At 37.8% G+C, this 26,320-nt stretch overlaps 7 protein-coding genes, 1 long non-coding RNA gene and 1 pseudogene across 11 annotated transcripts; 6 read left to right on the forward strand and 3 right to left on the reverse strand.

The window, feature by feature from the left end:
• The first annotated feature begins 824 nt into the window (after positions 1 to 824).
• On the forward strand, positions 825 to 2,719 carry LOC18027638 (uncharacterized methyltransferase At2g41040, chloroplastic). The gene is made up of 7 exons (XM_006411304.2): positions 825 to 1,099; positions 1,270 to 1,403; positions 1,505 to 1,645; positions 1,730 to 1,811; positions 1,892 to 2,200; positions 2,297 to 2,401; positions 2,496 to 2,719. Exons 1-7 carry the CDS (start codon positions 908 to 910, stop codon positions 2,622 to 2,624), a joined length of 1,092 nt encoding a protein of 363 aa, XP_006411367.1. The 5' UTR covers positions 825 to 907; the 3' UTR covers positions 2,625 to 2,719.
• A 1,957-nt stretch (positions 2,720 to 4,676) lies between these two features.
• On the reverse strand, positions 4,677 to 7,665 carry LOC18027639. Of its 2 annotated transcripts, none has more exons than XM_024148092.1 (13): positions 7,278 to 7,419; positions 6,881 to 7,046; positions 6,734 to 6,776; positions 6,612 to 6,638; positions 6,437 to 6,526; positions 6,202 to 6,365; positions 5,936 to 6,098; positions 5,718 to 5,840; positions 5,466 to 5,585; positions 5,367 to 5,387; positions 5,223 to 5,281; positions 5,047 to 5,137; positions 4,677 to 4,956 (listed from the first exon to the last, which is right to left on the reverse strand). In XM_024148092.1, the coding sequence occupies exons 1-13, from the start codon at positions 7,291 to 7,293 to the stop codon at positions 4,873 to 4,875; spliced, it is 1,167 nt and encodes a 388-aa protein (XP_024003860.1). In that variant the 5' UTR covers positions 7,294 to 7,419; the 3' UTR covers positions 4,677 to 4,872. The 2 variants fall into 2 exon arrangements, with proteins under 2 accessions (XP_024003860.1, XP_024003861.1); XM_024148093.1 differs by lacking the exon at positions 7,278 to 7,419 and adding an exon at positions 7,558 to 7,665 and having other exon boundaries at positions 4,771 to 4,956.
• An 893-nt stretch (positions 7,666 to 8,558) lies between these two features.
• Positions 8,559 to 10,704, forward strand: LOC18027640 (F-box/LRR-repeat protein At2g40920). Its single transcript, XM_006411306.2, has 2 exons — positions 8,559 to 8,804; positions 9,197 to 10,704. The coding sequence occupies exons 1-2, from the start codon at positions 8,691 to 8,693 to the stop codon at positions 10,568 to 10,570; spliced, it is 1,488 nt and encodes a 495-aa protein (XP_006411369.1). The 5' UTR covers positions 8,559 to 8,690; the 3' UTR covers positions 10,571 to 10,704.
• A 405-nt stretch (positions 10,705 to 11,109) lies between these two features.
• On the forward strand, positions 11,110 to 13,036 carry LOC112081465. Its single transcript, XR_002896533.1, has 3 exons — positions 11,110 to 11,281; positions 11,374 to 12,414; positions 12,520 to 13,036. It is a non-coding gene; the product is annotated as an uncharacterized LOC112081465 (long non-coding RNA).
• Positions 13,037 to 13,970: 934 nt separating this feature from the next.
• LOC112081634 lies at positions 13,971 to 15,436 on the reverse strand. 2 transcript variants are annotated; one of them, XM_024148453.1, is made up of 6 exons: positions 15,383 to 15,436; positions 15,167 to 15,306; positions 14,714 to 14,779; positions 14,390 to 14,598; positions 14,231 to 14,294; positions 13,971 to 14,140 (listed from the first exon to the last, which is right to left on the reverse strand). In XM_024148453.1, the coding sequence occupies exons 2-5, from the start codon at positions 15,252 to 15,254 to the stop codon at positions 14,232 to 14,234; spliced, it is 426 nt and encodes a 141-aa protein (XP_024004221.1). In that variant the 5' UTR covers positions 15,255 to 15,306; positions 15,383 to 15,436; the 3' UTR covers positions 13,971 to 14,140; position 14,231. The 2 variants fall into 2 exon arrangements, with proteins under 2 accessions (XP_024004221.1, XP_024004220.1); XM_024148452.1 differs by lacking the exon at positions 15,383 to 15,436 and having other exon boundaries at positions 15,167 to 15,343.
• A 2,299-nt stretch (positions 15,437 to 17,735) lies between these two features.
• Positions 17,736 to 19,104, reverse strand: LOC18027643 (annotated as a pseudogene).
• Positions 19,105 to 19,216: 112 nt separating this feature from the next.
• On the forward strand, positions 19,217 to 19,798 carry LOC112081618 (F-box/LRR-repeat protein At2g40920-like). The gene has a single exon (XM_024148409.1). It carries the CDS (start codon positions 19,217 to 19,219, stop codon positions 19,796 to 19,798), a length of 582 nt encoding a protein of 193 aa, XP_024004177.1.
• Positions 19,799 to 20,670: 872 nt separating this feature from the next.
• On the forward strand, positions 20,671 to 24,129 carry LOC18027644 (UBP1-associated protein 2B). Of its 2 annotated transcripts, none has more exons than XM_024161059.1 (2): positions 20,671 to 22,084; positions 22,393 to 22,902. In XM_024161059.1, exon 1 carries the CDS (start codon positions 20,772 to 20,774, stop codon positions 22,068 to 22,070), a length of 1,299 nt encoding a protein of 432 aa, XP_024016827.1. In that variant the 5' UTR covers positions 20,671 to 20,771; the 3' UTR covers positions 22,071 to 22,084; positions 22,393 to 22,902. The 2 variants fall into 2 exon arrangements, with proteins under 2 accessions (XP_024016827.1, XP_006411373.1); XM_006411310.2 differs by lacking the exon at positions 22,393 to 22,902 and adding an exon at positions 22,909 to 24,129 and having other exon boundaries at positions 20,672 to 22,084.
• A 340-nt stretch (positions 24,130 to 24,469) lies between these two features.
• LOC18027645 (ABSCISIC ACID-INSENSITIVE 5-like protein 3) lies at positions 24,470 to 26,181 on the forward strand. The gene is made up of 4 exons (XM_006411311.2): positions 24,470 to 24,613; positions 24,775 to 25,658; positions 25,766 to 25,837; positions 25,925 to 26,181. Exons 2-4 carry the CDS (start codon positions 24,966 to 24,968, stop codon positions 26,003 to 26,005), a joined length of 846 nt encoding a protein of 281 aa, XP_006411374.1. The 5' UTR covers positions 24,470 to 24,613; positions 24,775 to 24,965; the 3' UTR covers positions 26,006 to 26,181.
• The last annotated feature ends 139 nt before the right edge of the window (positions 26,182 to 26,320 follow it).

Below are 26,320 nucleotides of genomic sequence, written 5' to 3' on the forward strand. Positions count from 1 at the left end.
GAATCTGCGATTTGGATTGTGTTCAATCATCACATGCTATCAACTAATCTTTAACCTTACCAATTTTATGATATATAAGAAAAAAAAGGTGCAAGAAATATTGATGATTTCAATCAGAACCCGTAGTTCTTTTGAAAACTAAACAAATACAGTACTATTCATTCTTCCTAAAGAAAAAATAAGAGTTTAATATAAATATGTTTTAACTGTTAATACTTAATACTAGTAAAAGGTTAGATATTTGTCCTGATAAATCTTAGAATATTCCAATGATAGAGCCAGCCATAGAGGTAAATGCTTTTGCTGCTTCTATTTGTTTGGTTTATGTTTCTAAAGTGGGCCTTGGTGTATGGGCCTAAATGCTTATCGAGGAAATTAAGCTAGGGATCGGATTCTTATTAAGATTGAACCAGTCTTCTTTTTTTTTTTTTTTCGTTGTTGCTTTTCTCTTAGACTCTTTGAAGTTTGTTTGCTCGTTAGTGAAACACGAACCATACGAAAATGTGTGAATTTTAGCACTATATCAGTGATGTGTTAAGAGTTTGACCACAATCAAAAGATAAAAAGGTTGCGACTTGTGTTGTTATTAGTAAATAAGCCATTCCTTTTTTTTTTTTGAATCGACTTAGTAAAGAAACCATTCCATCCTGTGGATCCAATTTAGCCAAGAATAAATATAAAAAAATGCTCAAAATTGGATGTATGAAATATGAATGGTGAAAAAACGAGAAGTGTGCGTCATAAAATTCGGGCTTAAAACTTACCACAAAATCTGGACACACATTTCTTGCTTCATATGTTTTCGTAACTTTGTTACAGACACTATTGTAGAGGGATTCCGTATAAATTGCTGTTGCCAAAACATCTCTCTGCTCGTTGACTCTTTAAGCTCCACCTCTCTGCTCTAATGGCGATGGCCGCACTAACAGCTTCTTCTTCTTCTTCTTCTGCTATAGCTCTCCTCAATAAGCCCTTTTTACCTAACCGCTCTTCCTTCGTCTATTGTAATTCGCACGCTCGTCTTCTCCGATCCTCTGCTTCTGCCTCTGTTCGTCCCCGTTTTCCATCTCTCGCCATACGCGCCGTTGCTCTCGAATCGGTGCTTTTTCTTTCTCTTAATTTTGTTTTGCCTTTTTTTTTGCAGTTTACGTCAATTTTAAATAGACAATCAGTTTTTTTTGGTATGTGTGTGTGTGGTAAATTGGCATATACTCTGTGATTAGAATTTAGACGAGAGAGCTCAGTGTCATTCTTCAATGGGATTTTCAGGAATCTAACGAAACTCGCAGTTCTGACCAAAAAGAAAATCAAACTCAAAGTATTGAAATTGAGGAAACTCAAGTGTTCGCGTGTCCTGTTTGCTACGAACCACTTATGAGGAAAGGACCTTCAGGTATTAACCTGTAAGTTCGTTACCTCCTCAGATTATACATAAAGTTTGTTTCTTTTCATTTGCTTTTTTTTGGGTTTCTCTGAAAAAAGCTTCTTTCTGTAATATATGCAGAAAAGCAATCTACAGGTCTGGATTCAAGTGTGGACAGTGTAACAAGACATACTCTAGCAAAGATGAATACTTGGATCTAACAGTCACTGCTGATTTGGATGATTACAATGAAGTCAAACCCATTACAACCGAGCTCTTTCGGTATATATATATATATCAAATACAACTAATTTTTCTTTCTAAACATCTTTGGCTAAGTCTTATCTGAGAGCTTTGTTTGTTTAGGAGTCCATTAGTATCGTTTTTGTATGAAAGAGGTTGGCGACAAAACTTTAGTCGTAGCGGTTTTCCTGGTCCAGATGAAGAGGTGTGCATCCACCTTTTCTTCTTCCATATTTCTATCTCCAAGCTCCTTCTTTTATGCATCTAAATACTTTGAAAATGCAGTTTAGAATGGCTGAGAGATACTTCAAAGAAGCAGAAGGTGGGGTTCTTGTGGATGTTAGTTGCGGAAGTGGTTTATTCTCCAGGAAATTTGCAAAGTCAGGCAAATACTCGGGCGTGATTGCTCTCGACTATTCTGAAAACATGCTTCGTCAGTGCAATGAGTTCATCAAAAAGGATAATACTTTTGACAGTTCCACTAATATTGCGGTTGTGAGAGCAGACGTTTCTCGCCTCCCTTTCCCATCTTCTTCTGTTGACGCTGTTCATGCTGGTGCTGCCTTGCACTGTTGGCCTTCTCCTACTAATGCTGTAATGTGCTTTACTTTTGATGAACTTCTTTTACTGTGTTGAAACATTGCAAATGTCTCTTGTTGTTTAATTTGTGTTTACTTTTGTTTTTCCAAGATTGCTGAGATCTGTCGTGTTCTAAGAAGTGGAGGTGTTTTTGTTGGGACAACGTTTCTAAGATATAGTCCTTCGACTCCCTGGATTATCCGTCCTTTCCAAGAGGTAAAGAGAGTTATAAGAATCAATGTGGCTTATTCTATTCAGATATTTTGGATCTTGACAATAAAAAATGTTGCTTTTTTTTTTTTGATTTCAGAGAATTCTGCAGAGCTACAACTACTTGATGCAGGATGAGATCAAGGATGTGTGTACATCATGTGGTCTCACAGATTACGCAGATGTAGTTCAAGATTCTTTTATTATGTTTACTGCTCGCAAGCCATAGAGAAGATACTTCTTTACTACCCCTCTTTATGTAACTTAATATCAATACTAGAAAGTTTTTATGTAATATTAATACAAATCTAATAAAGTTTTAGTGGATGGATATACTTCATAGATCATAGAATAGGAAAAAATTCGAGCCAACCAAACATATGTGCCGGTCGGGTGACACCAAACTACCACCAACTGGCAAATTGAGCACTAAAAAAAAATGCCTTTATTTGATTGGTTTCTTGAATTCAAAAACTGGTCTGGTTCAGTTCATTCATTCCAAGCAACAGAGAGAGTCACAGACGATTTCAGATCAACTTAAGTCAATGCATGTTATTTATAAACCTTTAATCCACAACTGTGGCCTTATGATTTAAGGCTCAATATTCTCCAATTATTTAAGACAAGAAAAATAAATGCCTTAATTCACAGATGGGCCAATCCGTAAGCTTTTCAATTCGTGTAGCAGTGTTTGAGAAGAAACAAGACTTACAAAACCTAGACTTCGTAGGATATTCAATCAACAAACATTTGGACTGCCTTCCACTCATATATAAAGAAAGCATAACCAGAAAAAAACGTAACAATCAATACCAAAACAAGTAAGTCATATCACTTATGATATGATATAAGGAAAACAAAACCAGAAATTCAAGATTCTGGTAGACCATTCTAGCAATCTTTGAAATTTTGAATTTTTCTCTCTAATGCTCCACATAAGATAAAGCAAAATCAGAAAAATAGATTAGAAATTGTCATATATCCAAGCAAAAACAGAAAAAACAGATTAGATATTGTTATATATCCAAATAGAAAAAACAAAGACATAAACAAATCAGATATCAAATATCCTCTATCTTTTTATATTCTTTAACAACAGATCAAACACATTGCATACTCTTCTGGCTCAGATCAAACATATTTTTCAACAGACCAAACATACATCTTCTGGTCACTCTAGCAATAGTCACTTGCACAATTTTTACACAAAATTAAAGTTTGCAAGTAAATTCTATGTCTTATTAATTTTTTTATGTAGTAAAATTGTTCGATGTTTTCATATAAAATTGACTATATCACAAATTTTGTTCCACTTGTTTTTATCATACCCACCGTGTCCTACTTTCTCAATAGAAACTCTTCATATTCTTCATGTAGCCATTTTAGTAACATCGAGACATCGAGACACCTCAACTCCTATATCTGGTCAATCTTTTTGTGGGTTGGCTTCTTGATTTTAATGCTACGGAGCTCCAGAGGTGGACGGTCCTCCTCTGCACTTGATGAACTGCTCTTTCTCCATTCATTTTTGAAATGATCTTTTACCTCGTTTGGTCATTGTGGAAATCTCAGCTTCCTTCTTCCAATGAATGTGAATGTGGCGGAGAATAAGAGAAATAAATTTGTTTTATATAGAGAAAAAAATTAGTTATTCTGCAAAAGCAATTCAATATTTACATTTATAGATGTGAATTATAAAGTATAATAAATTCTACTGTAAAAGTTAATAGTTTTCAAGTAACAAATGACAAATAATTGGAATTACACAACTTCTTGATCGCAGAATCAATACTAAAAAAAATCAAACACCAAAAAGAATTAAGAACAAGTAATAAAAATTACTGCCTATCATAAGGCACCCCTGTATTTCACCTTCTTCTCCAGCTGCTGCGATCTCCTCTTACCTCTGGCAGCCATTTTCAGTTTTTATTTTTCTTTCAAAAATGGGTTTATCAGTTTAACCAATTATGTATTATATAAAAAATATTTGGAAAAGTGTTTATCAACCAAATGATGGGTGACATGGTGACATGTGCAATTGATATAATTGCTAAATCGGTTCAACACTATCTCTACCTCCTGTTCGAACTTCTTGTGCATGTAAAACAATCTAGCTATATTGGTTTCATCAACACCCCGTCACTTTACCTCTCTTTTTTGTTTCCTCAATAATAGAAGAATCTGTTTAAAAAAAAAACACATTATTTTTAAAATATAACTTATCAACAATTATCGTAATTAAGTAATGTTTTAGATGTTTCTGTTATCGACCAACTAGAAGAAACGAATTATGCTTTAGATGTTTTTATGTACTTTTGTACATATCAAACTATTATTAAAAAAACATAACGAATATTCTTCATACACTCGATCCCTTTATAAAGCAAGAAGAAATAAATAGAATGAGATGAATCTAGCTGGTCAGATCAGATCAAAACTGTATCTGTTCGAGGCCTTGTTGTTGGAGTAGCCAAGCCTTAGACAGCTTCTGCGGTTTCATGCTTCTTCTTGTCAGAATCTTTGTCTTTACGACAACGGAAGTGGAAAAACTGAAGCAGAATCTGAAACGAAGAATAAGCCAAGTTAGAGCCCAATGAAAAAGAAAGGAATCAAAGATCATGAAGGAGATGAGAGGGACAGAGATTGTATACAAGAAAATCAAGCACAACACATCCTCCTGCATCAACAAGCCATGGTAGATTCGGTGCAAGCTTTAACCATTCGACGCTTTTTACAAGTATGCTGCAACCAAAACAAGAAGTTAGAAACAAGGGTTTTAGAGGTTCCATCAGATATTCTTTAAGTATAAAGATTATCAATTCTTCACCTTGCAACATAAGTCATATTGCCAACTAGTGCAAAGAAGAACATCAATGGATTCAATCCCTGCAATTACAAAAGAAGAACATGAGATACAACACTGTTACAGCATACTGTATAGCCATACACCGTGTTCATTCTACTTGCTTACCTCAACATGTCCTCTCCTCATCTGCATACAAAAGATATCTGTTATAAACGATAGATCAAGAATATAAGTAGATGTAGAAGTATAAAAAAGACTTTTTACATTGAGACATATTTGGGGAAGCCTTCCACCCAAGTAAATGGCTGCCATTGCCCAACCCAAAAACATTCCAATTTTGCTGTTTTCTCCACCGTTATTTTCTGCTAAGTTGCCGCTAGTGACCTGAAATACAAGAACTCACAATTTACATTTACATTTTGTCCTTTTATAGATTCAGAAAGGGTACCAGAAATTCGTTTGACAGATAAATTTTTTGGAAGACCCTAGACTCGAAATGCACAAACTAAGAGTTACCTGTAAAAGCTTTCTTGCTGCTCGAACCACAAATACCCGATCTCTCTCTCCCAAAGCCATAGTTCTTGATTCACTTAGCAGATTAGGAAGGTTGAACGTTCCAAGAAACAGGAACAGAGAGACCTATAAGAGAGAAATCGAAAGTACAAAGAAAATGTTCAATCATACAACCACTTAAAGTGGGAAACCAAATAGCAGGCATTGTGGACAAGGCTAACCACGCATAGCAATGATTTGGTGGAAGGAGGCAATGAAGGAGGCGTGACATCCTCGGGAAGCAAGGGTTCTTCAAGAGTTGGTTCGCTTTGACCACGAGCCAATCTCTGAGCTAAGACAGATCCAGCTGGTGGTGTATGACTGCTCGACAGAGATCTTGCCGACCTGACAAAAACATAACGCAAAACGAAAGCTAAAAGTTCTAACAAATTTCTTGCTTAATAATATAACTTCTCATTGTGCTAGAGAATCTAAATGGCATCATTACGTGTAAAAAAGTTCTCTTCCGGTAAAACTACTCCGATGACTCCCAGGAATCATAGTGATAGGTGTGGTTTGATCGCCACCAGGAGCAGCATCAGAGCACCTATTCCTCCATCTGCTCGGAATTTTCGCATCACTGCTTATGTTTGATATACGTTCTGCATCAACCTACTCACAAACATAGATTACTCAAGCTGTTTTAGTATTAAACAAGGAATAATACTAATCAAACAGTATACCATCTGATTCCTTCTGTTTTTCAACCGCGGGTAGATGTGGCCATAATATATAGACTGAGCATAGAGAATCGATGTAGTCACTGTATACAACTGCAAAACAAATCAAACATATATCAAGCAAAGAAGCAAACAAACGTTGTCAAAATACAGCTGCTTCTACTCTTTTGGAAATTACCAGTGCCATGTAGAATTGTGTTGGAAGCTGCACAGAAATTTGGACATCCAGAGTTAGATGAGCTACTCAAGGCAAAATAATAGGATCAAGGAAACTAAGGTTCTTAAGATTCATTCACTCACAGTAGCTGGTTCCATTAAGCATCCAAGAAGATTGAAGATATCCCTACACAACAAACCAATTTCAAATTTTGCCAATATCCTATTAAACTAAAGGTAAACTCACTCTGAGGAAGTAAAAAACACTTTGACTTGTGTTAATCATCTTACCCAATCATCCATGTTGTTAAGAAGGCAATAGAGAGACCTTCAGTGGATTTCTCACTGTAATTAGTCATAATCTGAGGTATCTCGGCAACACCCCAGCTAATAACACTGATGACACCAAGAGATAACGATAATCCATCTCTCAAACTGCTATGGAGGAACATCTTACCTGTGCAAACCCAAAACCAAACAAGTCTCTGAATGTGAAAAGTTTACGCCTTTATAACTACAGGTTTTTTTTTTTTTTTCATGTACAAACTAGAAAGAAGATTCAGAAGATGAATAGGAAATAGTTTTCATATACGAGAGAGCGATCCTAGACGGAATTTTTGTTTTCTAATTCTGTCAATGATGTATTTAATAGATATTCAAACAAAGACCCCACAAGCTGAATATTCACCTAAAACCCAAATCATCCAAGGATTCAGATACGATGAAATTAATATTGTTCCCTTTTAAAGCAACAAAATCGAGAAACGTTACACAGAATCTGGTTTCGACATTCACATAGCCACCACTGTTTACATATCTATTCTATTCGTAAGCTGAAATTTTCCGGTTTCGATATAAAAAAAAAAAAGATTAGAGAAATATAGATTCGTTGATACATTACATTACGAGAGAAACAAATACGTATTGTTTACATTCATCTACACACAGCAAAAAAAGAAAGTCCTCACCTTTTCCGAAAGAAGATGATGAAACCCGTGATTCGACGGGTTTTTTCTTGAAAGAAATATGGGGGAGATTTGAAAGGAGAGGCCTTTAAGAGTTTAGAGCTAGCTTTGCTGGTTCGTTTGTCTTTTTGTTTATTTTGGCGATATTATGTTCTTCTGGAAAACACACAGATAAATCACCCCAAAACTGAAACAAAAGTTATTTTCCTTTTTCCCTGGTATTTATTTTATTGACTCTAAGATAGTGGATTTGAATTCTTTTTTCTGTTTGTTATTGGAAAGTGTTTTTCTTTTTGTCACGTCATCGGAAATTAGTTTGGCCATTATATATACTGGAAACCAATTTAAATGTCTCTACTTCATAAGATAGTGGACATGTTTTCACCATCAAAAACTCTATTTTCACAGTATTTTAAAGATTTTCTGTTAAAGCTATTTAGTAGGGTTTTCTTTACAACATGTGACATTTTATTATTAGTTGTCCTTCAATGTTCTTTATTTTTTATTTTTTCAATTGGATGGCAAAGTTACTACTAGTCTAAAGATTCTTAATAATGACATACAAGAATATAGTTAAAAATAAGAGAAAAAAACACATGAGCAGAAATGTTCTCTAAACCCATTTGATCTGCTCATTAATCCAAACGAATCAATTTAAAATTATCTAAGCAAGTAAAATTGGTAATATTACCACAAACCTAAGAAAGTTATAGTGGATACTTATAGAAAAGAAAAAAGTTGAGCCAACCCAAACATCTGTGCATGTCGGTTGGCACCAATCTACCAATTGGCAATTGCGCACTCAGAAATATAACTACCTTTACATATCTAATTGATTCAAGAACCGGTCCGGTTCAGTTCTTCCAAGGTGAGTTACATACGATTTCCACTTTATATGGGCCTCAAAAGTCCACAAATGTGACCTGATGATTTAAGGCCCAAAGTTCTCCGATTATTATTATTTTCCTTCTTTCTTGAAGACAAGAAATAATAACTGCGTAAATACACACAAATTTTGGTGGTTCTTTCGACCGCAGCACTACAAAAACCTAATCTCGATTTCTGGAGTTAATCTGTTCTCTTGGTGTTAAAAATTTTGGAATATTTTAGAATTTTGAGTTGAAGAGTTAAAAGAGATGAACGGCGGAAGAAGGAATCTGAAACAAGCGGCTTCAATGAAGGATTTCAAGCTTGAGCAATGTCAGAGTATTGCACAGATCGTCTCTCACAGAGGTTCCAATCAAATTGAGGTGATAAAAAAAGATTACTTAATTTTGGGTTTCACTCCTTTAATCGTCTCGCCAATTCCTAGCGAAATCGTCTGATTTTTTATTTTTTTTCTCTCTCTCAAAGGACTAGCTTAGTTTGTATGTTTATACTGATTACAGATTGAATTTTTACTTCCCTTTCATGTTGTTATGTTTATACTGATTAAAGATTGAATTTTTACTTCCCTTTCATGTTGTTATGTTTTATACTGACTAAAGATTGAATTTTTACTTCCCTTTCATGTTATTATGTTTTATACTGACTAAAGATTGAATTTTTACTTCCCTTTCATGTTATACTTTTAGGCCAACAAGTGTTTCCAATTGATTTGTTCTTAACTGATTGTTCTCTGTTTTTGTGCATCTCTTTGAAGATAATGGATGCAAAGGATGACAACTCTTCATTAGCATTATACAAACTGAGGAAAAGAAGATCAAATGGAGCTTGTAATTTCCTGATTATGGGCTTTTTGTTCGGTCTAGCCGTCAACCAACAAAAGAGAAGAAGAAGAAGAATAGGAATAAGAAGAGAAACAGCAAGAGATATGTCCACGATGATTCCTCTGGATCTCCTGATTGAAATTCTTATCAGGTTGCCACTAAAGTCCCTGATGAGGTTCAAGTTCGTCTCGAAGCAGTGGTCATCCCTCATCTCTTGTCGTTATTTTTGTGACCGTTTATTTACGGTCACACGACAACAACAACAACAACAACAACAACAACAACGTCGTCTATACATGTGTTTGGTGGGTGAAGGCGGCAGGAAACGTATACTGCTTTCAATATCATCAACGTCTCCAGACAACACTTGTTTTGTGGTCGACCAAGATTTGAGCATCTCAGGTATGGGAGGCTTCTTCTTGAACAGCCTCCACGGCTTGATGTGTTTTACAGTAAGGAAAAATGCGTGTATCTATAATCCCAGCACCGGACAATGCTTGACCTTACCCGCCATCAAATCTGACATCATAGCTGAACAAGGTCAATGGCAGCATGATAACAAGTACTCTATCGGACACGATCCTGTTAGTGGTCATCACAAAATTTTCTGCACAATTGCTATATCCTCAGACTATTTGAAAAATCTCAAGTCAGAGCATTGGGTGTTCGTACTGGAAGCTGGAGGTTCATGGAAAAAGGTTGTTCCGCCAGAGAATTATCGTCCTCATGTCCCTTTTGCACTAGGACGGTCACTTAGTGGATCAGTAGTACATTATATTGGGTGGCATGATATGTACACTTGCGTAATCGTGAGTTTCGACATTACAACTGAAGAGTTGACTACCATCCTAGTACCTGAGGATGTCTTGTCATCAGATCATAATGTGGCTGTGCCTGGAATAGAGTGGAAGGCAAATCTTATAGAATATGGTGGGAAAATAGCTATTTTCGAGCATAGCTACCTCAAAGACGGGGGTGTGGCGACCTTGTGGGTATTGGAAGACGTTAAGGAAAAGGAATGGTCTAACCAGACTCTGTCTTTGCAGCCTTGTCAAATGCATTTAGTCCAAGACACTGAAGTGGTTGTCAAAGGCACAACTCCAGACGGCAAGGTAATCTTGGCACCCTATGAGATGTGTTGTCGATTCTACATTCTGTGTTACGATTTGCAAAGCAATGACTTGAGAAAGGTCGAAATCAAAGGAGTACCACACTTTTGGTTTGACAAAGAGTGCTATGCTGACTTGAGGTTTATGGATGAGAGTGAGAGCTTCATCTACTTTGGAAACTTGACCACTACTTTTTGACTTTGTTTGACTTGTTGATACTGTTGAGTTTAATAAATTAAATAAATGTTTCTCAAAACGAGCTACTTCCCTTCATACTAAAGAAATGCTTTGCTTCGCGCAGTCACATATTAAGGAGTGTGGAATATTTTCTGTAAATGTTTGGAATCAACGAAATTATTTTTAAACATTGCATACATATTCTCCTTCATTAACTGTCACAGTGTGCTCAATCTGTTGTTTGGTACTGTGGAAAGAGATTAGCCCCAGGAAACAGTTAATGCTTTAGATCCTGTTGAACAGGAAGGTGAAAACCTTACAAAGCGAAGTATGCCCAATTCGTCATGAAAATCTCTGCGAAACCAGAAGATGGTTTTCCAGTGCGGGCACAGCATTTGCTGTATCTTTTGATTACTTGATAATTAGGATTTGGAATTTCACGCACACATATGTACTCACTGTTCTCGTGCCTCTGATTTTTCTTTCTGTCTCGTTGATCTCCCCAGCCACACTTTAGAATGTTAACAATATCTCCTTTGTGTTCGTCCACGTAGGGTTTTTTTGCCATGACCGAGCGCAGATCAATTCATGAAAATGTGCAGAAGTGGGTGATGTGTCCAATATTCAGGCAGCATACAGATGTTAGAAATGTTGCATATGCTGATGACAGACAAAACGGTTCTTCTTCAGATCAAGATCACAAAGAAAACGAAGCATCACTCGCTGTTCAAGGTTCATATGGAACAAAGCTTAGCTTCCTTGCTTTTAAGATTCCATAAAACCCGGCCATTGGCCAGGCCATGACAGCTTTGCTGGCATCTCAGGGTGCTGGATTTGGACAGGCTTTGTTGGGGACAGCTAGCACAGGAGCTGCAGCTGCTGGATTGCCGAGTGGATATGGTGCTCAAGCAAATATCACACCAGGGGTCTTTCCTGGGTACGGTTTCCAAGCCGGTTTTCAGGGCGGTTATCAGACTCAGCAACCTGGTCAGGGAGGTGCTGGAAGAGAGCAGCATGGTGTATGGTATGGTGGTCCTTACATGGGTCAATAGATGTAACTACTCAGGTATACAACCTGCAGCTTCTTTTCACTTGTTTCATTGATGTTCTGTGTCTGACTTTACCTGGAGCTCTATGGAACCAAAAACAGAGTCATTTCAGTGTTAGTAAAGTCATTTCAGTGTTAGTAAAGTTACCTGGTAATGAAGAGGTTCCTCTTTTCTCAAGGAAAGCATCACATTGCTTGTTCTGTGTCTGGCTGTTCAAGGTTCATATGGAACAAAAGCTTAGCTTCCTTGCTTTTAAGATTCCTGCTCAAGAAGTACTTTTTCTCATCTATTTGTTTTTGGGGGTAGATCGAAGCTGTTACTAGAAGAATCTAATGGATCACGTCTAAGTGACCCACAATCGAAGGTTCTTGTTTTCTCCAGCTGGAACGATGTTTCTTGATGTGTTAGAGCATGCCTTAGCCGCCAACGGCATCACTTTCAACCGGATGAAAGGAGGCAGGTAATGTAGCGACAAATTCAATCGGGGAATTCATTGCAAGTGTTGTATAGGTTACGTAATGCATAGGTTATATAACGTTGATTCCATGGAAATGCTGGAAGTCACAGACGGGCATTATCAAATTCAAGGGGACCGAGAAAGAAGACCAAAAGACAAACTCCCATAAAAAAAGAGGCAAAATGGATCCAAGTCCTCTTGCTTTTAGTGCAGCATGGTTGCCAATGGTCTTAATCTTCTGTAAGCACAGCATGTTATTCTGGTGGAGCCACTTCTAAATCCGGCAGCAGAAGCGCAAGCTGTTGGGGCGTGTTCACCGGATTGTACAAGAGAAGCCTACTCTAGTTCATCGTTTTCTGGTTCGTGTATATGCTTTTTACATGTCACCTTGGTCTGTTACAGCTTCGAGTTCTTGCCTTAGGTGATTCACTTTGATCTTGACCTCTCTTTTTTGGGAAAACTAGGTAACGGGCACTGTGGAAGAGAGCATCAACAAGCTGAACAGAAGTAAGAACACAAACGTAAGCTCATTCAGCAGCAGGAATACAAAGAATCAAGGTCAACAGTTTCTGACACTAAGAGATCTTGAATCTCTATTTGCTTCACCAGCAGCAGAAGCAGAAGAGACGGAAGAAAACTTGCGAGATAGGCATAAGAATCTGATATATCAGCCGAGAGGAGAATGAAAGAAATCAATGCATCCTCATCAAGGACAGAGAGAGCTAAAATCTAAGGTCAGAGATCTAGAGAAAGAAGCAGCTGGCTTACTTGGACGAGCCAGACGGATATTCAAGCAGCTGCAGGAGTTTTATAAGGAATACTCCTCTTGAAAGTCCACTTGTTCAAATTGGAGGCTGATTACATCAACTAGTCCCCTGTTAATCCAAATGTTTCCTTTATATTCGATGAGAATGATTAGTCTGAGATAGCTTGGTCTCAGACCCAGTGTGTGTAATGTGTTGTTATAGACGAAACCTGAAGTTAATGTAGTAATCAAGAAACTTGTTCTGTTTCCTGCAATTTGGTTGTGTATAGGCTTTATTTTCTGTTGATTTTGTTATGTTTCCATACAACATTGCAACGGCGTCTCAAAGATTGTAAACTCAATGAGAAATAAGCTGGCTTCTTTGATTATCCTTGAGATATAAGTCCAGGGTTTTCAGACATGTCAATCTCCTCCGGTTTAGTCCTTTGAGGTGGTGTCCAAACAAAATGGTGAAGCAAATGGCTCATCATGGAAGTCACCAAAATTGATACCAAGTTGTGCACCGGGACAAACCCGACTTCCTGCTCCAAACGGAAGCAGCCTAAAATCATGACCTTTTATGTCAACATCTTCTTCCAAGAATCTCTCTGGTCTAAACTCCAATGGATTTTTCCACACGGCCGTGATCATATCATGCACACGAACACCATTCACCAAACGTGAGCAACAAGAAATCTACGCAAATCAAAAGGTTTAGATTGTTGTTATGAAAATTGCACCGTTCTGTTTTACGAGCAGTCAACAATCCACTGCGGATTTAAACAAATTTAATGGAAACTGAACAAATAACCAGATTCGACTATCCTTCCTGCAAACCAAAACTTGCGCATCATTCCAAGCCTAAATATTCGAAAGTAATTCAAATGATTTCATATTAATCACTTATCTACTGTATCCTCAATTAATTATTATAGAAAAGAATAAAAATCAATTTGCTTGAAGATTTAAACGAAGGTTCTTTTATGCAATTACCTTAACCCTTCCCTAGATTGACAATTTAATCAATTATACAAACCAATCGTTGACCTTCTAAACTTTATGACCTATAAATTAAAAAAGGTACATGAAAGATTGATGATTTCAGTTAAAAATATATTGGTGAGGAATGGTTTGGGGCTCTTTAATGAGAAAACAAATCCTTAGGTCCTTACAAGTCCAAGAAAAGAAAAAAAGAAAAAAAAAAAAGTAGCAGATACACACAAAAGCAATCCAAAGTTTGAAACGGAAGTCTCAATCTTTTCTAAGATTACTCTTTCTCTGCCACATTTTTTGATTTAGGCCAACTTCATCTCACCATACCGTAGGCACGTAGGAGGTACCTAGTCAAGGAGAACAAGAATAGATAAGCGAAAAAAATGGCAAACAGGTCTTGTTTTGACATATGACTCAACCAAGTCAAAGAATTATACCTTAGGGCTTGTTGAACTTCTCTCGAGCATATTTTGCAACAGCGGAGTTTTTGTCTTTGATGCTCTGCACAAGAGTGATAGAAGCAGACAAACCAAAAATCATCACATACCCACATAACCAGAGGAAGTCAAAGAAGGAGAGAAGGTGATATTACATACCACATATCCTGCGTCCTTCTCAACCCAACCAATATACTCCCATTTCTGGATCAAGAACCGGTCGTACTGAAGGAACTGTTCCGCTGTCCACTCTGACATCTTGACGAGGTTGGGTCGTTTTACCTCTGGAATCACTGCATTCCTTTTGCTCATACCAACCATAGCGTACTCCTCTGGCTCAGAACCAGAGGAGGAGCTTTCGACATAGCCTGTAATAAGTAAGAAGATGATTTAGATTTACAGAAAGAAAGCAGTATCACAACAGTTTCAGGGTACACATCCAAAACACTAAACTAAAAGTAGAAAGAAGCAGAGTCTAATTACCAGCAGCAGATCGAGAGCTCCCAGCACCAAATCCAGAGTTCCCAGCAAGTAGTCCTCTCCACTTCTCTAAAAATTTGAGAAGCAAGCATTCAACAAAAACACAACACAAAATCCCTTAAGATTCACAGTTTTGCAGTTTCGGTGTATATAAAAGTCAGGTTCAAAATTAGCAAGAATGAGTATGAGAATATCTTTAACAGAGTCGCTAAGCAGAATCAAAGTTTCTTAGAAAAAAGAAACACACAAACAAAATCACCGTATAACAAGTCCGAGACATCCAGATTCACAATTTTTGCAGATTCGGGGTTTATAAATGGCAGATTCAAAATTAACAAGAACATATCTCAGAGATTTAACAGATTCGCTGATTTTCCAATTCGATTTACGAGTAGATACAAAGTTTCTTTAAAAAAACAAAACGTTTCAGGCATTTCTAGGATTTTCGCGATTTACGATTGGGTACACGCAGTCTGCCCCGGTAGATGATGAACTCATCCTTCTCCCTCCTCTTCTGGGAAGAGCGTTTACCTCGTTTGGTCATTATCGCAGCTTCCTTCGATGAACGTTAGTGTGACGGAGAAGAAAGGGGTTTGCTTTATATAGAGAAAATAAGAAAAACAATAGTTATTTAGAAATAAATCGGCTAATGTGTACATGAGAATAACCTACCTCGTTGGTTCAAACCCAGCGTTTTAGTGTTTCGTTCCTGGGGGTTCGAATTCCCCACCACACCCACATGTTTTTTTTTTTATCCTTCAATCGGGAGAAAAAGTTGTAAAAAATACTCTTTAATTTCGGTAAAAACAAGATGATAATAATAAGTAAAAAATAAAACACTTCATCCCTTTCATAATAATGTGTAATAATGTCATTCCTTTACATATATATATATATAGGCCTGTATATATGTCATTCCTTTATATATATATATATAGGCCTGTATATACATTACCAAGGAGCTTCTCTTTATTTGACTTTCTATATACATAAATATATATATATATATATATATATCATTTATTGTTCCAACTGAATATTGAAGATGATACGGTGGAGAAAAACAAATTAGTAAGAGCAAAATCAATACATCATCATCATCAGATTTGGCCATGCACAAACGTACTTCATTTTCTGTCGCTCGCACACTCTTAGTCTTAGACTATGTCTATCACCATCACTATCACGTTTTTCTATCGAATAATCAAATATCTCTTACTATGCTTTTCCTTTCGAATTTACTATACTTATTATGGATAAGCACGGAAATATATTAAATATAAATACACCCCATTTTCTTCTTTTAGCATTTCACAAATCGTGTTTCAAAATCAAAACCATTCTTCATCACACCACTATAGATATAGCCAAGGTCGAACCAATTGCATGGATGCGATTCACCATAGGACTATGTTTTCCCAAGATCTAGCTTCTAGGGTAAGGCAAAACCCTCCTCTTGATCTGCTATCCATCTCAGCTTGGATCCTTCAACTAGAGCTGTCAATTGGGCCGTCCACGCCCCGTCCATGTCCGTCTACAATGTCCATTTAATTTAGCAGACATAATTAGACTAGTCGTAATGGACATTGGGCCAAAAAGTGTCCACACCCAAATTAGACCATGTCCAGATGGTCTTTCCGTGAGCCATCCATATTATTTTGTTGACTTTTTATTTGATATGTTGACTTTTGTTTCTCTTATTAATAAATTTAATTCTTTTGATTTTCTAAATATTATTTGATCTTTTAGCTACTACAAAATGATAATTCTATGTTTTTCTTAATTTATTTGTTGAAAATATCTGAGTTTTTATTATAAAAAAAAAATAAGAATTTAAAATATTGAATATACTAAATACTTTTAACATAAAGTAACAAACCAAAACTACAAATAATTTTAACATAACAACTAATTAGTACCCACAAACTACTAAATATTTTTAACATAAAGTAACGAACCAAAACCACAAGTAATTTTAACATAACAAATAATTAGTACCCACAAACTACAAAGTATTTTTAACATAACAAATTATTAGTGCTCACAAACTACAAATGTATTTGAGAAAATCCATCACATCATGCTTCTTCTACTTCCTCGTCAACAAACTCGATCTCATCACCTACAAAATTGAAAAATAATTAAGTAAGAACTCATCACCTAAAATATGAAAAAAATGTGAAATTCTTACCAAATTCTTCAAATCCACGAAACCAATTCCTTGCACATATCAACGCTTGAACATTTCTAGGTAGAAGGCAACTTCTGTACTTGTTGAGGACTCGACTTCCTATGCTAAACGTTGATTCAGACGCCACTGTTGTGATCGGAATAGACCCGTTTAAAAATGGGCTTGTCCGTGACCGGTCCAAAATGTATTGGACATGGACAGCCCATGGGTTGCCCGCCCAATTGACAGCTCTACCTTCAACCGCGCCAACCAGATTCATCCGCAGCATCGACCATCATCAGGCTACTCCTCCAAGCAGTTATCTATCTTGTTTGGAAGGAGAGGAATTCTCGGATCTTCACAAATGTCGACCGTATGATTCGCGATCGCCTCCTATCTTTTCCCGCTCAAGACCCAAACTCTCCCTCTCTCCTTGAATTTTACTTTGGTTGTATTAATTTAATTACTTAGCATCATTTTTGAATCCTCTCCACTAGGAATCCATAAGGGATTACCTCTATGTAATAGGCGATTAGAATAAGCTGTATTTTCCTTTTCAAATGTAACTCAGAAAATGGTATAAAATCTTAACATTTTTACCAAAAAAAAAAAATGTCTAGACTATAGATAATTAAAAAAATCTTTCTTTTTTTTTTCAAAAGAATTTATGATACATCGTCAACATCAAATGACCTTTAAAACAGCCAATATTGTAAGTTAAGTTGGAATATAAAATTCATTTAACCACTATTATCTAGCTTACTGAAGTTAATAAGACTCGAACTTTAAATTGTAACCAATATATAGCTCCGTTTACATTTAAGAGCATAAGCAGAAGGTAGATCAGAGAGGCATTTACAGATCAGAAGGCAAGTGAAGCGTGGCAACGGCGTGAACAGGGGTGCGCATGTAAGTAACAAGTCCAGGGTTCTCAGACATGTCAATCTTCTCCGGTTTAGCCTCTTGAGGAGGTGTCCAAACGAAATGGTGAAGCAAATGATTCATCATGGAAGTCACCAAATTGATACCAAGGTGTGCACCGGGACAAGCCTGTCTTCTTGCTCCAAACGAAAGCAGCCTAAAATCATGACCTTTCATGTCAACGTTTTCTTCCAAGAACCTCTCTGGTCTAAACTCCAATGGATTTTTCCACACGGCCGGGTCTCTAGCCACCGCCCAAACGTTTACATGAACGTTTGATCCTTTGGGAATGTAATTCCCTCTGATCTTGCGTTGGATCGGTGAGGAAGCATTAGAGGCGTAGGAGGGTGCAGCCTGAATGATTCTTTCACCACGCATTGGAGGTATGGTAAGCGTGAGAAATCTTGCTCGGTTAAGACCCGGTCAAGTCCAACCACACGGTCGAATTCTTCTTGCACCTTTTGTTGCACTTGGATTCTTTATCATTTCCGCCATGGCCCATTCAGCTGTTATCGCCGACGTGTCCATCCCCGCCGTGATCATATCCTGCACACACACACACACACAGACACACACACACACACACACACACACATACACACACACACACACCATTCACCATTCACCATTCACCATTCACCAAACGTGAGAAACAAGAAATCTTCACAAATCAAAGGGTCTGGAAATGGTTGTTATGAACTAGCACAGCGATCCTTTTATGGACTACAACGTTCTGTTTTCCGAGGTCAACAATCCGTTGCGAATTTAAACAAAAACCGAAAAACTCCTAATCGAAACTGAACAATGACGGATTAGAGAATCCTTCTTGCAAACCAAAACTTGTGCATCGTCCCAACAACCATTCCAAGCCTAAAAATTCTACACGCTACATTAAAGGACCCTATGTTTCTTAGTTTGCAATCTCATATGTCTTATGAAATTATATTCAAGATACATCACATTTCTTTTGCTCTGCGATTGATCATGTGATGAGCTAAATATGTAGTGAAGTTTGAACCTATTTAGTAACTGTTTCTTGCAGATTAGGAAGATATCCTCCGGATGTGAAGACAGCAGTGCCAGTAGACGGAAGGTCCGAATACATTGTTCTTTCTTGCAATGCAACTTCAGAACACGCCATCATCTGGATCGAACAAGAAGCTCTGAACGTAAGTTTTTCACCGACCTCCTTTGACGTTAAATCCTTACCGGTTGTTAATGCTTTGCATTTCTCCACTAATGCTGGAGAAAGAGAAGACGATGGAGATCCCGGAGAAGCAAAGGATGGAGAGACAAGAATCATTAGCCAGAGAGCACAATTTGGAGTATAGAGCCGCGTTAAGACGAGCAGTAACGTTAGATGTTCCTCACACTGACTCTATGTCCTCTGAGGACATTTAAAAAACCCCAAGAAGATGAAACCGAAGAATAGGAAGAAGAAACAGAGGAAGAAGAAACAGAATCGATTGCATCAATGGTTGGTGCATCATCATCATCCTCTCATCGTCCATCGAACAAGAGAAGAGTTGACTACCATCCTAGTACCTGAGGATGTCTTGTCATCAAATCATAATGTGGCTGTGCCTGGAATAGAGTGGAAGGAAAATCTTATAGAATATGGTGGGAAAATAGCTATTTTCGAGCATAGCTACCTCAAAGACGGGGGTGTGGCGACCTTGTGGGTATTGGAAGACGTTAAGGAAAAGGAATGGTTGAACCAGACTCTGTCTTTGCAGCCTTGTCAAATGCATTTAGTCCAAGACACTGAAGTGGTTGTCAAAGGCACAACTCCAGACAGCAAGGTAATCTTGGCACCCTATGAGATGTGTTCTCGATTCTACATTCTGTGTTACGATTTGCAAAGCAATGACTTGAGAAAGGTCGAAATCAAAGGAGTACTACACTTTTGGTTTGACAAAGAGTGCTATGCTGACTTGCGGTTTATGGATGAGAGTGAGAGCTTCATCTACTTTGGAAACTTGACCACTACTTTTTGACTTTGTTTGACTTGTTGATACAATTAAAAATTATGTAATCATGTCTAGACTATAGACAATTAAAAATTCTTTTTTTTTAAAAAAGAATTTATGATATATCGTCAACATCAAATGACCTTTAAAACAGCCACTATTGTAAGTTAAGTTGGAATATAAAATTCAAATAACCACTGTTATCTAGCTTAGTGAAGTTAATAAGACTCGAACTTTAAATTGTAACCAATATATAGCTCCGTTTACATTTAAGAGCATAAGCAGAAGGTAGATCAGAGAGGCATTTACAGATCCGAAGGCAAGCGAGGCATGGCAACGGGGTGAACAGGGGTGCACATGTAAGTAACAAGTCCAGAGTTCTCATTTCTCAGACATGTCAATCTCCTCCGGTTTAGTCTATTGAGGAAGTGTCCAAACGAAATGGTGAAGCAAATGACTCATCATGAAAGTCACCAAAATTGATACCAAGTTGTGCACCGGGACAAACCCGTCTTCTTGCTCCAAACGGAAGCAGCCTAAAATCATTGACATTTCATGTCAACGTCTTCTTCCAAGAACTTCTCTAGTCTAAACTCCAATGGATTTTTCCACACGGCCAGGTCTCTAACCACTGCCCAAACGTTTACATGAACGTTTGATCCTTTAAAAATGTCGTACCCTCTGATCTTGCGTTGGATCGGTTTGGAAGCATTAGAGGCAATTGCGCACTCAGAAATATCACTGTCTTTACATATCTAATTGATTCAAGAACCGGTCCGGTTCAGTTCTTCCAAGGTGATAGTCACATGCGATTTTCACTTTATATAGACTTCAAAAGTCCACAAATGTTACCTGATTATTTAAGGCCCAAAGTTCTCCGATTATTATTATTTTTGTTTTCTTTCTTGAAGACAAAGAAATAATACCCACTTCGGCCAATCCTTGAGCTTTTCAATTCAAGCCGCAGCGTTCAATCTTTGAGAAGAAGAAGTAAACTGCCATGGCAAGGAAGAGAAAGCTCGAATCTGACTCCAACGAGGCTTCAGAGCCGCCGCAGAAGCAGCAGCAATCTAAAGAAGAGGATCAGATTAACGGAGATGAAGAAATTGAACACGACGGAGTAGAGGAAGCTAAAGACAATGGAGACAATAATAATACGGCAAGTGATCATACGGAAGCGGCGGCGACGTCGTCAGTATCTGGGAATCAAGGGGATAAGGATGACGAAGAGCCAATCGAGGATCTCTTGGAGCCATTTTCGAAGGAGCAACTCTCGATTCTTCTCAAGGAAGCGGCGGAGAGACATCGCGATGTCGCCGATCGAATCCGGATTGTGGCGGACGAGGATCCTGTTCATCGTAAAATCTTCGTGCACGGGCTAGGTTGGGATACTAAAGCCGACGCGCTTATCGAAGCTTTTAAGCAGTACGGTGAGATCGAAGACTGCAAATCCGTCGTCGATAAGGTCTCTGGGCAATCCAAAGGTTACGGCTTTATCCTCTTCAAGTCACGTTCCGGTGCTCGCAACGCTCTCAAGCAGCCGCAGAAGAAGATCGGAACACGTATGACGGCGTGCCAGCTGGCGTCTATAGGACCTGTCCAAGGAAACTCCGTCGCGGCGCCTGTTCAGCATTTCAGCCCCGAGCATGTCCAGAGGAAGATTTATGTCAGTAACGTTAGCGCAGACCTCGATCCGCAAAAACTGCTGGAGTTTTTCTCGAGATTCGGAGAGATTGAAGAAGGTCCTTTGGGGCTTGATAAAGCTACTGGGAGACCAAAAGGCTTCACTTTGTTTGTATATAAGTCACCTGAAAGCGCTAAGAAGGCATTGGAGGAGCCACACAAGACCTTCGAAGGCCACGTCTTGCATTGCCACAAAGCAAACGACGGGCCAAAGCCGGTTAATAAGCAGAATCAGCATTACTACAAGTCTCACAATCACGATTCACGCTACCAAAGGAACGAAAACTCCGGTTATGGTGCACCTGCAGGCCATGGACATTTCATAGCTGGTAATAACCAAGCTGCGCAGGGGTTAAACCCGGCCATTATCACAGCTTTGCTGGCATCTCAGGGTGCTGGATTTGGACAGGCTTTGTTGGGGACAGCTAGTCCAGGAGCTGCAGCTGGATTGCCAAGTGGATATGGTGCTCAAGCAAATATCACACCAGGAGTCTTTCCTGGGTATGGTTTCCAAGCCGGTTTTCAGGGCGGTTATCAGACTCAGCAACCTGGTCAGGGAGGTGCTGGAAGAGAGCAGCATGGTGTATGGTATGGTGGTCCGTACATGGGCCAATAGATGTAACTACTCAGGTATACAACCTGCAGCTTCTTTTCACTTGTTTCATTGATGTTCTGTGTCTGACTTTTACCTCGAGCTCTATGAGTATATGATTATGATTATGACCCTTGTATACGTAAAGACATGGTCATTTTGTTAAAAGAATTTGCATTGCAAGATCACCGTTTTTATTCAGTTAACTTTTAGTTAATGTTTGTCAGCTAAGCTTTTGCAAATTTGGTGTCATAGAATCATGACTTTGTTGTTTTCTTAAGAGTGTTCGGTTTGCACCAGTTTATATCGCGAGAGTCTTGTCTTATTTTCTCAATTCATTTTGCAGATATTCCAAAAACAGTATTTTTAATATTGGCGTGGTGAATCTTCTGAAGTTATTAAGGAGCTGATGCTATTTTCCGGATGAAATGTTTTTCTTTCGTTTCTTCAAAGGCCTTGACTCTTCAATCCTTTCAAGAAGTTTTAGTTTTCCCCTACTTACTTTCCCTACTCTTTTTATGATATTCCAAATCCAACTAAACTACTCTGATTTTACTTTTATCGTCTCTGTTTTAATTTTTTTTTGTGAACGATTTCATTTGTAAAAGTTAAACAGTATTTCTCATTTGTACACAAATGCTTTCGCTGGTTTTAGATTCGTATTTTCTTTTATTCGTTTAATCAGACTCTTTAGTTTTTATTGGTTCTCTTTGTGTTTCGTGGTTTTGTAGTTTTTTGATCCCCTGAACTTAAATTTCTTAGTATTTTGGGCATACTCAGTTACCCTGCAAATGAATGTAAAAATTACGTATTATCTTGATTTCCACATGTTTTATTTGCTTAATCCTTATTCCTTACGCAGGTAATTTTGACTGCTGGCTTAACCGTTCAACACTTAACGCTCAACAACATCTGACGGAGTAAACCTTTAACAAATCCCAATTCACTGACCAGAATTTTAACTTCAGTTTCAGTATATCTGCTATTTTTACTGACAGAGATAAAAGTGGTGAACATATGAATTAGTGGTTGTATAGCTAAGAATTTAAGCAAAAGTTGTTTTCTTGTTTAGGTTTATTAGGTGTCTGCCTGAACCGGAGAAAAAAAGATATCAACTTGGTTTGGCTCTCTACTAAAAGTTTGAACAAGTCTTGGTTTGCATCTTTCAAGTTTTGGGCTTGTTTTGAAAGCAGCGTTTATTTGGGAGTCCTTAGAGTTGTGTTCGCTAGGCAAGTAAGAATATGTAGACTATTTATGTGTTTTTGTTGAATCATGGGAGGTCTGGAATGTCTTTCCAATTAATAGGTAACTAAAGCCGTTGTTAGTAAGTAAACATTGGCATATTATCTAGAACCATTGTGTGATGGTGAAATTGCATTCGACATGTGTCTTTCATTATACACAAATGCATCCGGGCTTTGAACTGCTTCGTTGTGTATTGGTCTGTTGAATCACGTGCTATCTACGGCTAGTTCACTAATGTTAAGAAGAGATCATGATAACGGCAGTGTTTCTCTCCCTAGTTGTTCTGTAGGCCACTTGGTCAAAATTGCATTGAACTAAAAGTGAAGCTTATTTAACACATGATTCTTATGAGACCTGTATGTATAGCTGCAAGAAGATAGTATGTGTGTGTGTGTGTTCTTGTTCTCTATGTGACAGGATGAAACGGCTACACAGGATTCAATAGTCATCATATAAGGAATCAAAATTACCAAAAGGAGTAGACTCTCTCCGTATCTTTGGTCTGTACTAGATAAATATTTTTGATAAGAGAATGTATTTGGATGTAATTTGGAGCTTTAGAGGAAGAAAGAAAGGGAAGCAGGAACACGTGGGAGAACATCCCAAAGAGGAAGCACACGCGGATCTTCATGCAAACTGGATTCTCTTCACCCATGTGGTCCCTTCCTCTCTTTGTCCCCTCTTTCTCCTTTTACTCTTTTTAGTTTTTACCATACAACGAATCTTTATCATAAAGGGACAATAATAAGGTTGTTTTTTATTTCCCTTTCTTTATTTTTATATATTTCAAACACCTTCTCGGTTTGTTTCCAGCCTCACTTATTATTATTTTTATTTATTTGTTCTAATAAAGAAGTGCATTTTGGGAAGCTAAGGTTCGAGCAAGACAAAGTCTTTTTTGAAGAGGATAATGGGATTTCTTTAAAAGAAAAAAGAAAAAAACAGAGATCAAGTAAAGTGACTATATAATAAGTACAGTATCTTGAATATGTTTGTTAGAAGTAAATACGAGGTTTATTTATTAGATGCGAATACAAGGTTTATTCGTAGGGAATTAAATTTAATTCGTACGGAGACTATTGCAGCTTATTTTTATTTTTGTAATCTAAAAAAGTAGCTTTTAATTGAAAAATTCATTTAGGCACAGTTTCAAGTTCGAGTGTGTAACTGTTTCTTTTGTCATAGACTCAAAAAGGCTCTTTTTTTTTCTCTCTCTCTGTATCTCTCTGTTCTTTCTCTCCCGTGGGTAAACTAAGGAGAGAGACAGGAAGAGAAGAGAATGCATGTTTGGTTTTCTGATCTCTCTCCTACACTTATCCAAGGTTTGCTCAGTCTCAAGTCTTAGAGAATCCGAAGTTCCTTTCTTTCTTCTTCTTTCTTTAATCTCCAAATATTGAAAATTGAAGCCACCTGAACAACTTTTGTTCCCTTCTTCACAATCTCCTCTCCTTTCTCACATTTTCTTCTAATTTCGGATTTGCAGGTTTACTTATATCGGTGTTTTGAGCCCTCGAATTCTGCATGCAGCTCATCTTGATTCTCCCAGACTGTTCTCCTCGCAGTGATGCCTTTGATTATTAGAAATTCTGGATCTTTAGGTGTTTAGAATCGACCAGGGTTTCTAATTTGCATATCAGACAGACATTGTTTTGTTTCTCTTTCAAAGGTTTTATAATGGGTTCTCTTAGAGGAAACGTTGAAGAGCCTATCTCTCAGTCATTACCTAGACAGAATTCTCTATATAGCTTAAAGCTCCATGAGGTTCAAAACCACTTAGGAAGTTCCGCAAAACCACTGGGAAGCATGAACCTTGATGAACTTCTCAAGAGTGTCTGGTCTGCTGAAGCTAATCAGCCACCAGAAGCAACAGAGGAAGGGATTTCTCGTCAAGGAAGCTTGACGCTGCCTCGAGATCTCAGCAAAAAGACAGTTGATGAGGTTTGGAGAGACATTCAACAGGACAATAACGGAAGCAGTCATGGTGAGAGGAGGGATAGTAATAACAAGCAGCCTACACTCGGTGAAATCACTCTTGAGGACTTGTTGTTGAAAGCTGGTGTAGTGACTGAGACATTAGTCCCCCAAAATGTTGTTAGCATAGCTTCAAATGGGCAATGGGTTCAGTATCATCAGCCTCAGCATCAGCATCACCATCAAGGGTTCATGCCATATCCGGTTTGTGAGATGCAAGAAATGGTGTCTCCAACCTCTTTGATGATGGGTGGATTATCTGATACACAACAAGCGCATGGGAGGAAAAGAGTGGCTTCATCAGGAGGAGAGTTTGTGGAGAAGACTGTAGAGAGGAGGCAGAAGAGGATGATCAAGAACAGAGAATCTGCAGCACGTTCACGTGCTAGGAAACAGGTTAAGAATGAAGAAGAAAGAAAACAAAAATAACAAACTTTATGTTGTTTTTTTAGTGTTTGTTTTTGTTACTTGGTCTAATAAATTGATACATTTGTGATGAGCAGGCTTATACTCATGAATTAGAGATCAAGGTTTCAAGCTTAGAAGAAGAAAACGAAAAACTTCGGAGGTTAAAGGTAAAAATCCCATCTCTTCTTGTTTCCATCTTATTTCATTTTTATGGTAATTTGGTTCAGCGGTTTGAATGTTTGAATTAATGGCAGGAGGTGGAGAAGATCCTGCCAAATGAACCACCACCGGATCCCAAGTGGAAGCTCCGGCGAACAAGCTCTGCATGTTTCTGATCTTAAAAGACTCTTTTTCTTTCTTTCTTTCTTTCTTGTTCTTTCTTCTTCTTCTTTGTGTTGGTTCATATTAGAGAGAGAGAGAGACAGCTTTGTTCTTTGTATATTCTCTAGACTTTATCGACTCGGAACAGTGTCTTAAGTTGTTACATTTCCTTTTGCATCAAAACACTAAATACCCATGACAATTTTTTTAAAAGTTGGTCTTTTGGTTTGTCCCACATCGACAAACCTGGATAATTGAGAAGGGGGAGCTGCACTATAAATAAGACTCCGATTACCTTTAAAAAGCCTCCGATTTGTTGAGCACAGCTT

This window comes from Eutrema salsugineum, unplaced genomic scaffold, assembly GCF_000478725.1.
Source record: "Eutrema salsugineum unplaced genomic scaffold, Eutsalg1_0 scaffold_10, whole genome shotgun sequence".
Taxonomy (NCBI): Eukaryota; Viridiplantae; Streptophyta; class Magnoliopsida; order Brassicales; family Brassicaceae; genus Eutrema; species Eutrema salsugineum.

Bases quoted from the DNA above. Each gene is read 5' to 3' on its own strand.
- LOC18027638 (XM_006411304.2), top strand. From the start codon at position 908: ATGGCGATGGCCGCACTAACAGCTTCTTCTTCTTCTTCTTCTGCTATA. The intron at 1,404-1,504 runs GTAAGTTCGTTA...TAATATATGCAG, and splicing joins GGACCTTCAGGTATTAACCT to AAAAGCAATCTACAGGTCTG. The intron at 2,201-2,296 runs GTAATGTGCTTT...TGTTTTTCCAAG, and splicing joins GGCCTTCTCCTACTAATGCT to ATTGCTGAGATCTGTCGTGT.
- LOC18027639 (XM_024148092.1), bottom strand. The intron at 6,777-6,880 runs GTAAGATGATTA...TTTGTTGTGTAG, and splicing joins TTAACAACATGGATGATTGG to GGATATCTTCAATCTTCTTG. The intron at 5,841-5,935 runs GTTAGCCTTGTC...TCTCTCTTATAG, and splicing joins CCAAATCATTGCTATGCGTG to GTCTCTCTGTTCCTGTTTCT.
- LOC18027640 (XM_006411306.2), top strand. From the start codon at position 8,691: ATGAACGGCGGAAGAAGGAATCTGAAACAAGCGGCTTCAATGAAGGAT. The intron at 8,805-9,196 runs GTGATAAAAAAA...ATCTCTTTGAAG, and splicing joins GAGGTTCCAATCAAATTGAG to ATAATGGATGCAAAGGATGA.
- LOC112081634 (XM_024148453.1), bottom strand. From the start codon at position 15,254: ATGACCAAACGAGGTAAACGCTCTTCCCAGAAGAGGAGGGAGAAGGAT. The intron at 14,599-14,713 runs GTAATTAGACTC...TACTTATTACAG, and splicing joins GAGCTCTCGATCTGCTGCTG to GCTATGTCGAAAGCTCCTCC. The intron at 14,295-14,389 runs GTATGTAATATC...ACTCTTGTGCAG, and splicing joins AGAAGGACGCAGGATATGTG to AGCATCAAAGACAAAAACTC.
- LOC112081618 (XM_024148409.1), top strand. From the start codon at position 19,217: ATGAAACCGAAGAATAGGAAGAAGAAACAGAGGAAGAAGAAACAGAAT.
- LOC18027644 (XM_024161059.1), top strand. From the start codon at position 20,772: ATGGCAAGGAAGAGAAAGCTCGAATCTGACTCCAACGAGGCTTCAGAG.
- LOC18027645 (XM_006411311.2), top strand. From the start codon at position 24,966: ATGGGTTCTCTTAGAGGAAACGTTGAAGAGCCTATCTCTCAGTCATTA. The intron at 25,659-25,765 runs GTTAAGAATGAA...TGTGATGAGCAG, and splicing joins GTTCACGTGCTAGGAAACAG to GCTTATACTCATGAATTAGA. The intron at 25,838-25,924 runs GTAAAAATCCCA...AATTAATGGCAG, and splicing joins AAAAACTTCGGAGGTTAAAG to GAGGTGGAGAAGATCCTGCC.